Source organism: Epinephelus lanceolatus, chromosome 7, assembly GCF_041903045.1.
Source record: "Epinephelus lanceolatus isolate andai-2023 chromosome 7, ASM4190304v1, whole genome shotgun sequence".
In the NCBI taxonomy this organism is placed as follows: Eukaryota; Metazoa; Chordata; class Actinopteri; order Perciformes; family Serranidae; genus Epinephelus; species Epinephelus lanceolatus.
In genome coordinates, this window is record NC_135740.1 from 47,681,933 (window position 1) to 47,695,531 (window position 13,599).

Here is a 13,599-nt window from a genome sequence, read left to right on the forward strand (position 1 = left end):
GTTCATATACTCAACACGGCCAAAAGTTTGTGGACAGCCATGTCCTCCTTCAGCTGCAGCTCAGGGACATCAGGGGGTTTTCAGTTGATTTAAATTCAAATAAGTGAACTGAGGTAAAAGTTATTTTCTGATTAATTAAAAGTAATAAAATAAACGTACAGGTTCAGAGAAAGATATCTTTGTAGTCTAACAGGAAGCTTCAACTGATTTTGTCCTCTTCATATGATTTACTATTGCTTTCAGTTTTTACTGTCGGGTCTCTGTGAACCCTTCGACCGACAGCAGGTTCATCACGTCAGCTGACATCTGACATCTGAGCTGAAACAGGCGCAGGAAGCAAAGGCCAAACAGCACAGGTGACTCAGCTGCATGAGACGGAAAGGTGAACGTGTGTTTCTGAAAAGGTAAAAATATCATCTGCAGCGTGCAGCGTGTACTCCCAGCAGCACGCCACCTTTGTGCCGCCGTGCTCCAGGATAAAAGACGAAGAAGAGGAGGCTCACGCGACGTCCTCATGTCCTCTCTTGTTCCCATCAACAGCTGAACAACACACGCTAGCTGCTTCGCTCCAGCCTGTGGCAAAGTGACTCACACAAAGGAAGCTCTTTCAGAGCAGAGATGAAATGACCAGTGCGGCCGTTACAGCTGCAGCACGGGCAGGAAGAAGGATTTGTTTCACGGCTCGCTTCTCAGCACGTACGGCTGAATATAGCTCTGTATATTTATCTCCATTAACACAGAGATATTATGGAGAGCACGCATCAGGCTGGATTTATCATGTGGATGATTATACATGTTTCAAATCATCCTGACGGCAGCAGGTTGTGTTTGTAGATGGATGTGTAACGTGGAAACACTGGTGCCGTCTCTGTGTCACTAACGTCTCATCTCTCTGTGTCCTGGGCTCAGACCTGCGGGTGGAGGGGGCGGGGCCTCTGTTGGAGTGAATTGCTTTCTGCTGCAGAGTCGCTTCTGATTCCAGTGGGAGTCATCAAAGCCAGAAGTCTTCAACCACACACACACACACACACACATGCGCTTCAAGTCTAAATCAGGTGCATCTCTGTGATGTCAGCGTGTTGGTAGGATCCAGCTGAGGGGATTGTTCAGGTGAGCTGGTTCATTCAGCTCTGAGCTGAGGGAGGTGACGAACACCATTAACTACAGCAGATAAAGATGAATTAAATTAAACACACATTTCAAACACGCCCGCAAAAGGGGCAGAAATGAGTGCGTCCACCCAGATGCCATATTTCCATCACTGCTGAATTCTGACCAAATGTCTCCCCTTCTGTTCCTGAGATATGACGTGGGTGCAAGCGATGCAGTAACGAGACGTCGGCGTTTTTTCCTTTCATGTGGCTCAGAATCGCCTTCTCCCCCATGTTGGCGATGTCAATCGATTTCACACAAAGCTTGCATCTAGCTCTGTGTGTGAATTGGGATTCCTTGGCCAACCAGTATTTATATACGGTATTGTCAAGCCATCCATCCAAAAACTTGCATCTACCCATTGTGAACCACGTGAAACTCGTCTTCTTGTCGAAGGTGCAGTGTTGGAGTGAAACCTGATACCTGGGGGGCTGGAGGAGGGTCATGGGGCAGCGGACTGGACATACCACTTGTCAATCAGGTGAAAGGGGTGGTATGTTTTCTGAGACGTTTGCTTGCACAAAAAATGTGCTTGGCCCGGCATAAAACATGATCTGGATTGATTACATCTTTTTTGGAAATACCTAATTTTCTATTTTAGAAAACAGTATTTTAGAACAGTGGTAACAGTCTGGAAACATAAATATTTTTCCATACTTTATTTTTCATTTTCCATACTTTTTAATACCTGGAAATTGATCAAATTTATTTCCATACTTTCCATACTTGTGTAGGAACCCTGTCACACTGACCTTTCAGAATCAGAATCAGAATCAGAAATACTTTATTGATCCCCGAGGGGAAATTATTTATGTTACTTTGACCTTTGACCACCAATCCTACTCAGATACAATCAGTCCTGGAGTCTGATGTTTGTGCCAAATTCAAAGAAATTCCCTCAAGGTGTTCTTAAGAGATCACGTTCACAAGAAAGAGACTGACGAGGTCACAGTGACCTTTGACCACACTGTGTCCAATCAGATGTTTGTGCCAAATTTGTCGAGATTCCATCAAGGCCTTCTTGAGATATAGCTCACATGACTGGGAAGGACGGACGGACAGACGGAGGTGAAGACAGAGAGAGGACTGTCTCATGCAGCAGCTCAGAGGCACAGAAGGTGAGACATGTGGCAGGTAGACCGTCAGATATTTCCCTCAGCAGGTGTTAAAGAACCAGACAGAGCTGTGAGGAGACTCAATGCTGATCCACTGAATGGATGTGGCTCCATATCTGATGGATGTATGAACCACAGACTGTATGAAGACCTACAACACAGGAACATGATAGAGAACCAGAGGAGCCACAGACTCAGAAGGTTCAGCAGTAAGATTTGTTCCCAGTGCTCGTCTGAGCCTGATTACCTGATCAAACAGCAGCAGCTCTGCCTCTGGGCCCAGTCTCTGTCACAGCCTGTAACATAACTCTATCATGACACATGCAACTGCAGGAAAAGAGGCAGAGCCATGTAGCATTGGTCCAGCTGCCACTCAGAGCCTCTCTGATCCCAGACAGCAGTAACAGTGAGCTCCTCCAGCCGTCAGCACATCTCCACTCAACGAGAACAGAGAGACCACTTCACAAGGAATCTGCCTGCACTCACACGTCCTGACCTCTGCAGCCACAGCTCCTCACAGACACACACACACAGACAGACACACAGACAGACACACACAGACACACACACAGACACACACACACACAGACACACAGCTCTCTGACTGCTCCACATCAAACCAGCACAAGATAAAGATCTGTTGTGTGGTTGACTTTATTTCACAGTTAATTCCTCCTGAGTGGAATCAAGACAGCAGAATGAATGTGAACAGAGTGGGTCAGAGCTGCCTCTGCTGTCACGTTTCATCATCAGTGTTATGAAAAGCTGTTTTAACGTCACAGTCTGCAGCTGAGACGATCAGTGTGCTGACTGAGCTCACATTAAACAGACACCTGGAAATATTAAACAGCAAATAAGACCAGACAATATGACATCATCACTGAGGAGATTCTTCTTCTCTTTTATAAAGAAACATCCCACAGGCAGACGACTCAGCTGACGTCATCATCATGAAAGGCCTCACTGTCTGTCATTGTTTCACAGCTGTTACAGATTTACTCTGGAGATGAAAATGTTTATTAGTTTTAGTCATTTTTATCTTTCATAGATTAAGATGACAATTCAAAACCTTTTAATCCTGATGATTTCTCTTTAAACTAACTCATGGATCATAAATCAGACTCAAGGTGACAGGTTGTATAAGATAATGTGTGTGTCATGTCTCCAGCAGTGTGTGACAGGTTTAAGGGCTGATTTACGAGCACACACTCACTGATCATCATCTGAAAAGCTCAACATCTCTCTATTTATGCTCTCAACAAATAACTAATGTGAGCCAACTAGGATTTGTCCCCAGGTTCATTGTAAACTCTGACTTATCCATGTGACTGTTAAGAAGCAGAAACATAACTTGTTTCTTCATGTGCAACATGTTAGTCTGGAGGTTTAAACTGGTGTCCTCTCACAGAGTTGGTGATTCAAACTAAACTTTCATCTCTGTCAGAGAAAACTGATCTGAGTTCAGACTGTTTACTTACAGCACAGCTACACTCACAGATAACTGACTGTCAAACACCATCAACCCACAAACCTTCTCCAGTCCGGACTGAGTGGAGTCCTGCGGGGTGAAGCTGTGAAGGCTGCAAGCGGAGCTAGCTGCTAACAGCCACCGCTGCACCGTCCTGTAAATTACCACTGCATTTCATCTGTCTGTCACATTTAGAAGAAGCTTAGAGCCTGCTGCCCGTGCTGTGTGTGAGGTTTGTTTCTGTGGACACAGTCAGCCTCTCCTCGGCTGCACTCTCTGATAACCTTCCAACACGGAGCGACAGACACAACTCACATCACTAAAACACAGCAGCAGTAACGTAACAAAGACAAAGCGTCTCCCTGCGGACGGACAGGAACAACATCTGCTCTGGATTCAAAGACTGAGACTCTCAGAGGCGTTCTCCTCCAGATTTACTCTGCACATCTGCAGACGACAGCGCGCTGCTTCAGTCTCATCTCGTATTCTGATTCAGAAACCCAAAGCAATCTCCTGCTCACAGATGTGCATGTAGGAGCAACATGATTCCTCCTCCAGCCTCCCGTCCCTCGACTCCTCCATTCAAGCATGCATCAGTGGGATCCCACAGGAGCAGGCTTTTCTTGTTGCTGCACCGTCTCCACACACACACACACACACACACACACACACACACACACACACACACAAACCATGAGCTGCTTCACAAACGACCTGCGGACATCAAGTGGCACATGAATGCATTTATTCCCTTTTATTAGCTGATCAACATGCATGTCAGAAACCTGCACAGCGTGGAATCTGCATAATTCTCTGCAGGCTCCAATCACAGCTAATAAAGGAAACAAAGAACCCGCGGCTAACAAGCGCCGCCACTTCCATAACTCAATAAGGCTGACGTGACTGCAGGTTTCATTCCACGTGAAGAGCGGCGAGGAGGGAACGGCATCGAACTGAGGCCGGATATTTCCTGTTTTATCACTGCTGATCAAAGTGTGTATGACATCAGCTGTACGGCCATGAACCTGACAGGACTGAGAGTCGACAGGAAGGAGTTCAATTTAACACCTTCTTTAAACTACTTTAAATATCACACCAAACTTGTGTCAGAAACACAAACCAAAGGTAGAAACATTCTCTTTCCCTGTAAACACACTGATGTCATTCAAAATAAAGAGTGAGGTAAAATGACAGATGATGATGATGACAATGATGATGATGATGACAATGATGATGCTCTGTAACCACAGAAAACCGACAGATTAACCACCTCACAGTCGTACGCCTCCAAGAACCTGTCAACTGTATTGTTACATCATTTTGTGACGTGTGCACCACCACACAATGTGTTGTTAAATGTTTGTGTCCACATCATGTGTGTCTGTGAGACTGTGTCGTTCCCTTAGTGCGTCGTTCCGTTAGTGTGTCGTTCCGTTAGTGTGTCGTTCCGTTAGTGTGCGTCAGGCCTGAGAGCAAACAGTGAGAGTTGTTTTAAGCGCCAACACGTACAGACTGAAGCTGAATATTTCATATGATTAAAAACTGCTGTGAATGTTGGAGATGATTACAATAAAAAAATAATCTGACTTTTGAACTTCACAACGTTAAAACACTGAGGAGTTATTGGAAACGTTTGAGTCAGAAACGTTCCTACACAGCTGCCTCTGAGTCTGACTCTACTAACGACATCATACTGATAACACAAGTGTGGCCTGATCTTTATCACCAACTGTGCACAAATACCAGCTTTAAACCTAATGAGCAGACATGCAAACACAGATATACATCTGGTGTGTTTAAGTCATAAAATATGTATTTAATATGTGCATATTATGATGTTTATCATGGACACAATATGGTCGTCCATCAAAGCTTCAGTGAGGAATATTTGTGGTTAATCGAAGCTTTATATGAACGTTGTCTTTGTCTCATCTGGCTCCAGACTGTTTGGGCTGTTCTGAAACACTGTTTGAACGTCTTGCTAGCGAATCACAAACTGGTGCTGGACGGCTGGAGCCTGGTGGCGTTCAACGAGAGTCACAAAAGTGTCACTGACGTTTAAATGTCTGAGAAGAATTAATAATAATTCATTGTGACACACACTGACACACCTTGAGGACGGGAACAGAGGGCTCTGTGGGGACGGAGCACCTGCTGCAGCAAGCCAACACGCCACCTGCAGTCATTTTGACTTGACCAGCTGACTTCACTACAAGCTGATTGGCTGTTGAAACAGGTGACGTGCTTTAAAACCAGCCGCCGGCCATTTGACCAGCTGAGTGTCAGGTGACACCATCAGCCGGCTTGAGTCGAGCTCAGACCGGCCAGTTCACACCGCTGACACTTTTCTCTGAGACGTTCTGAAATGGTTTCATCTCTTCTTTATGTGTCACTGTTACTGTGTATTAACTCTCTATATTCATACTTATATAATGTCCTTTCCATACTGTGCAATGTCGCAGTGTGATTTCCTACATGTGTTATATTTTACTACACACTGTGCAATAAATTATATTTATATATTGTTTCAGTAAAGAACTTCACACCGTGTGTGTGTTATGATTATTCTGTTTCACTGTCCCCATGGACACACAGTCACAATCTGACAGGTGGGTGCAGACTTTAAGTCATTATTTTATTTAATCTTATTTGTCTTAGTGTGTCTCATTTTATTTATCACTTCATCACTTTATTATTGTGCTTCTCCTTGAGCTGCTGTAAATGTTCCTGCAGTGGGAAAAATAAAGTCTCATCTTATGTTTCTTACTGAAGCCTCGATGCTTCTCTGCACAGCCACAGAGATGGTATTAAACTGCATCAGTGATGTCTGTAAATCAGTTAAACAAACAGCCATAGATATACATCTGTGTCTCTGCGGGACGTCCTCTTCTTCTCTGCTCTGTTTCCCTCGCGTCTTCCTGTCTCCATACACACTGCTGTCCAATGAGGCATGCAGAATACAGAGACCTGAAGAGCTCCCTGCTGCTGCTGCTGCTGCTGCTGCTGCTGCTGCATCAAACTCTGCTTCACAGCGACACATTTATCTGGTAGATTATCAAACTTCCGGACTAATGTGCTTTAAACTGCAGGATTCTTAACGTCCATCATTTAACTGAAGCTTTTATACAAAGCACTTAACGTCTCCATCAGACTGTGACACATCACACCTACACACAGAGGGAAACTTATCATATAGTGTCGGCTGCAGGGGAGTTACACACTGTACTTTACCAGCCAGCATGTATTTTACATTAATGTGCCTCTGAGTTTAATAAGAAACTTTTCACAGGCTGCTCTGCTCTGTGTTTTACACACGTTATGAGGGACAGCAGAGACGTCCACTACAAACTTAGGCTTCCTTAAAAAAAAAAGACTGTCATGTCTCCTTGTGACGCTTCATCACAGCTGGTTTCTCAAACTGTTTCATCCAACGTATTTCAGAGGCCAAAGTGTCCAGTGTTTCATTGAAGAAACAATTACCAGTCTGATTTGAAAACACCACAGATCGATGTACAGTGTGTTAAAACTCGACACACAGTGTGAACATGAGTAAAGTTGGTCTGAAGCTTCTGATCATGTGATCATGTCTCTGAGCAGGACGACTCGTCTGTGTAAATCTGATCTGATCCTCACAAACATTTAAAGACCTGTTTCCTGTAAATAAAGACAAACACATGTCAATATTAATCTGTAGTGACCTGGAGTGACTCATAAAGGATGAGTGAGCTGCAGATACACACCTCTGCTGCTGATGTGACACCTCAGCCTACACACACACACACACACACACACTGGGAGTGTGGACGTGAGCTCCGTCCTCCTCATTACCGACAGACTGAACATTGATTTCAGACGCCTGCTGTGAACTCAATCACTCCTTCAGTTCCCTGTTTTTCTGGCGGAGCAGTGAAGGCCTCATTTAACCTCTTTCTTTCTTTCTTTCTCTAACAGCAGCTAGAACAATACGAACCTGCGCTCCTTTCAGAACGACGCGTTGGTGTCACGTTCACAATCCATCCAGGATTTAATCTGTACCATTGTTGACGTTCTGCCACACACGTGGTCAGGGCTGAACTCACGCTCAACACAGCTGCTGGTTTTATATATTTCATATTTCATAAATCACCCTGAGGAGACTGACGGGATTTAACCCTTCACTGTCTGCTTTTATAAGAAACATTAATGAATCCATTCATTCCTGGACCAAGAACAAAGTGTTCTTCTCCTCAGTCACATCCTCCAGATCTCTCTGAGCGTTCCCAGGGCAGGTGGGTGAGTAAAGGGTCAGACATACTTTCTGTGCTCAGCATCAGCAGACAGCTGCAGACTTGTATCAGTCACATGGACGTGCACATATTTATACTACAAACAAAGTTAGCATGGGTTCAACATTTCCTCCCTTCAGCCCTCTCTGAACTATTTTGTTGACTATATTTGTTTTGATCTCATTTGTGCAACTACTAGGTCATACATGGCCCCTCCCACATTAAGATGTCTTCACTTTAAAACAAAAACAATCTGTGAACACACAAGCGCTTTAGCACCGCATCAGAAATAATATCCGTCCGTAGAGCAGAGGGTGAAACTGTTACTGAGAGTAAAACATGAGCATCAGGAGGTCAGTGTGGCAGAAACATCAGAGCAGAACCAGGAACGTCATCATCACAGGAGGACGTGATGATGGTGATGAAAATGTGTCCCACACAGGAAGAACAGACTTACTAAAGGTGTGTAGATTAGCTCCACCCTCTGGACCTCAGACCCTCAGGAAGCAGAAACTGGTGTCGCTGTTATCATTTCCACAACCTCAGAGAGACAGTCAGCAGCGTGTTCAGAGGTCTCTGCTTTAGAGGCTCCAACAAGCCGCAGCAGTGTGGACATAAAGACACGTACAAATAGTTCTGCATTTATAAACATTGAGCAGATTTCCTCTGAAACACACAGAGCTTGACTCTGATGAGAGCTCTCAGCACGGCAGCTTTAATGTGAACAGAATGATGCTTCAACAGGAGGAAGTCTGCCCCCTGCTGACCTCATCATGCCTCAGCTCCTCCTCTCTCAATCACACAGACAACAGCAGCCGTCCTGCTGAATGGGATCATAACTGCTGCTTTATACGGCCTCACAGAGCAGTTAGTGATCACTGCACACTGCTGCCTCCAGCTGGACGACGGACAGACGGACAGACGGAGGAATGTGTGAGTGTGTGTTAACAGGACACGTGGCTGTCAGGTTACTGGGTCTCACGTGAGACCTACTGAACACACACTCCTCCACAAACACTCACACACACTCTTCAGGTTTCAGCTCTGCCTGAAGTCCTGTCCACACTAAACCTGCTCACTGTTCTTCTTCTGCTCCCAGCAGTCAATCACCCCCCCGCTCCATGAGACACAGATAGAGCTGTTTAAAGAAGACACAGATCTCAGATAAGGTTTGCGCTGCACATTTGGAGCTGCTTCCATCCATCTGCTGGATCCTTTAAAGGTCCAGCTGATTGTCACTGCTCCAGTTTTTTTTTTGGTCTGAATGAAACTAATAAAAAATGCATTAAAGAAGAAACTAGTGGAAAAGCTTTAAAACTGCCAGGAAGGAAGCAGCAAACAGACGGCAGGCTCTTGTTCCTGCAGCGAAGGCGGCGTGCTGAACTTTACTGTACGATGAGCCTGCGTCAGAATCTACAATGAAAGAAGATGGAAATCAGATCGCTGGTTTGAAGTCAGAGAGCGAAGGATGTTTCCTGTCACACACAGAAACCTGTGTTTACACACAGTGAATAAACTCAGGATGACTTCACTTTAACAACAGCAGCACGCTCTCTGTCCCTCTGTCTGTCTGTTACTGAGGCTTCATGGGAGAGTTCAAGGTCATCTACCAAACCAGAGGACTCCAGCAGCAGCCTGGACACACCTCCACCTCTGAGATGGTGTGTATTTAAATCAGGTTCATCTCAGCAGTTTAACACACACACACACACACACACACACTGCTGACACACTCTTCATTAAATAGCTGAAACAAAAAACAGGATCAAACAAATTAGACAAATTTCTCAAATGTCAGTGAGGATGAGACCTCCATCATGTCTCTATTTCATTTGGGTTTTACCCTCAAAATTACAAACATCTTTACTTTTAATTAATCCTCACAGTTTGCATGTTGATCGGCCCAACAACTGAAGAGTTTAAAGGTTTTCAGAGCCCCGGAAGAGAAAAAATATCCATAAGTCAACCAGAAAAATGCAGAAACTTGAACAGTGCGTCAGCAGAGTGCAGATTTCTGCCAAACAACCGTGTCCCAGCTTCCTCAGCTGATCGCTGCTACTTCCAACAGACACATTGCAGTTTAGTAAAACAGGCACAAATCTTTGATCATGTTGTTCAGAACTGGACTTCTTACGGTGTTAACTTTGTGTGTAACCTGCAGCTCTACAGAGCGAGAAATCACCACAGTAAACAGGGTTAAAACACACTAGGTATGGATGTAACTACATCTGAGCCTCAGCACAAAACAAAAAGACACAGCTGCACTCTGCACTGACACAGACGTGTTTCCTGTGAACACTGTAGAACATGAGAGATTCAGGAAACTCGTGTTCAGCTGTTCAACATGTTCTGACAATAAAGGAGTTTAAACCCAAATTAACCAGATGGTCTTTAACTTTAACTCTGGAGCAAAATCTTCCTTTAAACTTTACAGAAATAATGATCTGACTTTTATCCTGATAATTATATTGCTGATTTTCTCCTTCGTGTTGGAGCTGAAGCATCGTCTCTATCATCGCCCAGACTTCAGTTCATCATCAGGACACAGCTCTGAGCTGTTCAAACAAAGTAATGAGCTCCTTTATACTTGAAAGATTAAAATGTCAAACACACACGTGATATTTCAGCTCAGTAATCTGCTCATCTTTCACTGTGCTGAATAAAAGCCAGTGGAACGATAGTTATCTCATCGACTGGTTGTTACTCACATGTGAAGATGACGAGGAAGGAGCGCAGCAGCAGGTCAACGACCTTCTCCCACCGCTCTGACACACGAGCCACAAAGGGCGGTATGAGGATCTCTGCTGGAACGTAGAACTGCAGGGCGAAGGTGATGAAGATACCAAAACAGTAGAGCAGCTTCACCGCCTGGTACGTCCTGCGCACGCACACACACACACACACACACACACACACACACACACACACACAGAGACGCTCAACAAAGGGGACTGAAACAGACTCAATGAGAAGTGATGCTCAGCAGAGTTACAGAGACACTTTTATGATATTTAAATGTGCTCAGACACAGCTCATCAGAATCCTTTCAGATCACACAAAACCAGCATCGACACACGGCCTCAGTGTTCATGTTACAGATCCATTGGAGAACAGAGGAAGAGGAGGAGGAGGAAGATCTTTAAAAACAAACAGCAAACAGTCCTCTGATCACTTTAAACTCAGATGCTGCTAATTACAGCCTCTGTTACAGTAATCAGCAGCACTGGTCCAGTCACAGGAGGATCTTCATACATGTACGTCTCTGACTCTGAACTGAAGGAATGAACTGAGTCCACATCATCGAGCTGAGCTCTGTCTCTACAGAGATGAAGATAATGGTGTTAATGAAGACACACACCACAGGTCGTACAGAGGAGTTTGTTTGTTCTGTGAAAGTGAAGATTATTTTTCTGAGCTGCTTCCTTTGTACTGTGGAGATTTAAGAACATCCTGTCTGTTTTTTTCCCACGCTCATGCGCTGGTTTGGTTGGTTTGGTTTGATTTGCCTCGGCCCGTCAGCCCAGCACAGTGGGAATTTGTGTCTCTGCGGCACACCGTGAGGACGGAAACAGAGGGCTCTGTGGGGACGGAGCACCTGCTGCAGCAAGCCAACACGCCGTCTGCGGTCATTTTGACTTGACCAGCCGACTTCACTACAAGCTGATTGGCTGTAGAAACAGGTGACGTGCTTTAAAACCAGCCACCGGCCATTTGACCAGCTGAGTGTCAGGTGACACCATCAGCCGGCTTGAGTCCAGCTCACACCGCTGACACTTTTCTATGACACGTTCTAAAAATGGTTTCATCTAACCGTACATCTCTGAACTGGACTTTAAATGTAAAAATGAAATAAATTCTGGGGGTTTTTTTTGGTCAGTGCAGGAAGAACACAGGAACACACCTGATGGGACGCTGTGAGTTCTCTGAAGATACAAAACCACATCATGTTTGTTTGGTAAAGCTGTTGCTCTAAAGGTGTGTGTACAAACACTGCTCATGTTTTCACCTCTGCGTCACAAAAACCCAGAAAACCTCTGTCTGTATGTTCTGAGCTCTGCAGGGATGTTTGAACAGACATCATATAATGTGGTAGAATAAATATTAGACTGAGGCTGCTGTCAGCCCTAGAGTGGTCTCCTCTGGTCTGAATCAGGGACTCATGTTGTTCCAAAGTTGTATAATTGCCTAGAGTTGGTTCGTGTTCTCACGGCAGCATTTACAAGAGGACCAGATCAAATGCCTTGTGTGAGAAAGCTGCTCTTGATTGGTCAGAATTTCCATGTGGGAAAAATCCAGGAAGTAAAGCAAACGTTGAAGAAGAGTACACTTGCAAGATAAATGTGACACTTTCTAATGTCACAATGGAGGGACAACTACGCAGGTTGATTTTAGCGCTGCTCATCGTGGACTATATTGCTGTCATTGTTCATTTTAGTCAAAGCATACAGTTTGAAAACGAGGCGCGGCTCCAACTAGAAAACAATGTTTTGATGCATTGGATGTGCTGAATGTGCATATTAAGGCAGTACAGGAGGAGGTGCACATTAATAATCCTCCAGGACTGTAACATGCTCATGTTTAACCCAAACAATGTGTCATGTGACTGCAGTTGCTTCACATCCAGGTCGAACACCTTCTCACCACAAACCAACCGCACCAGAGTTCCTTTGGAGCCGGACCGAGACCACCTCTTCAAGAAGGTCTCAGTCCAGTTGTTTTGGTGTGTTCACACCTGCACAAATGAACAAACCAACCTGAGTCAGACTGAACCAAACAGAACAGGTGTCAACGCAGCCTCAGTGTTAATAACAGCGCGTCTCAGTTCATGAGGTGTGTTACATTTACGCTTGTGAACAGCTGGAACTGATGTTTTTCTACATTTACCAGACAGTGAAGCAGATTAAATTAGAACTGAGGAGTCAGTGTGGACAGTGATGACGTCCTCGGCTGGACAAAGAGAGAAAACATTTCATCTCTTAACCTCACTAAGAACTCCACTGACATACTGAGCTGCTGGGGTCTTTCAAATTCACCATTCTTCTTCTTCTTCTTCTTCTCTGTGTTATATTCTTGTTATAAACACAACATGACCTCAGGTCTGATGTGGGATCATTTTCACAGGAGCTCAATATGCAACATGTGAGCTCAGCACAGACACAGTGAAGGATTAATAACTGACACAGGCGCCCTCTTTGACAGTACACCTGCTGGTGATGAATCACACTGTGCTCTGATTGGTCTGAACTTCACATGTGTTCTTTAACACAGGAAGTGTTGGTGTTAATTTACCAGCAGTTGGGCAGGTTGAGAGTGATGCTCCCTCCTATGTGCTCTTTGAAGCACATGTATCCGATGGTTCCCAGGCTGATGTACAGGAAGGTGATGATGCCCATCCCCACGTACAGGACGGGGATGAAGGTCTGAGGCCTCTGCATCTTGTTCTCCAGAGGAAGAACCTGCATCACACACACAGAGACACACACTCAGACAGTTAACACCTGAATCAGGGCGTGACTGATGTGTTCTTACATGTGAACAACATCAGAGGTAAAACACAAAGTGTCTTCATGTTCCTGTGTGTTTCCAGTTTAAATGTCAC

The 13,599-nt window shown here is 44.8% G+C and overlaps 1 protein-coding gene across 1 annotated transcript in view; it reads right to left on the minus strand.

Annotated features, from left to right (window-relative positions):
* slc36a1 (solute carrier family 36 member 1) overlaps window positions 1-13,599 on the minus strand; it is a 59,001-nt gene that overhangs the window by 19,213 nt on the left and 26,189 nt on the right. The window contains exons 10-11 of the mRNA XM_033621851.2: window positions 13,290-13,456; window positions 10,709-10,878 (exon numbers count right to left, since the gene is read on the minus strand). Coding sequence (XP_033477742.1) covers window positions 10,709-10,878; window positions 13,290-13,456 — 337 coding nt within the window. The remainder of the gene's footprint in view (window positions 1-10,708; window positions 10,879-13,289; window positions 13,457-13,599) is intronic.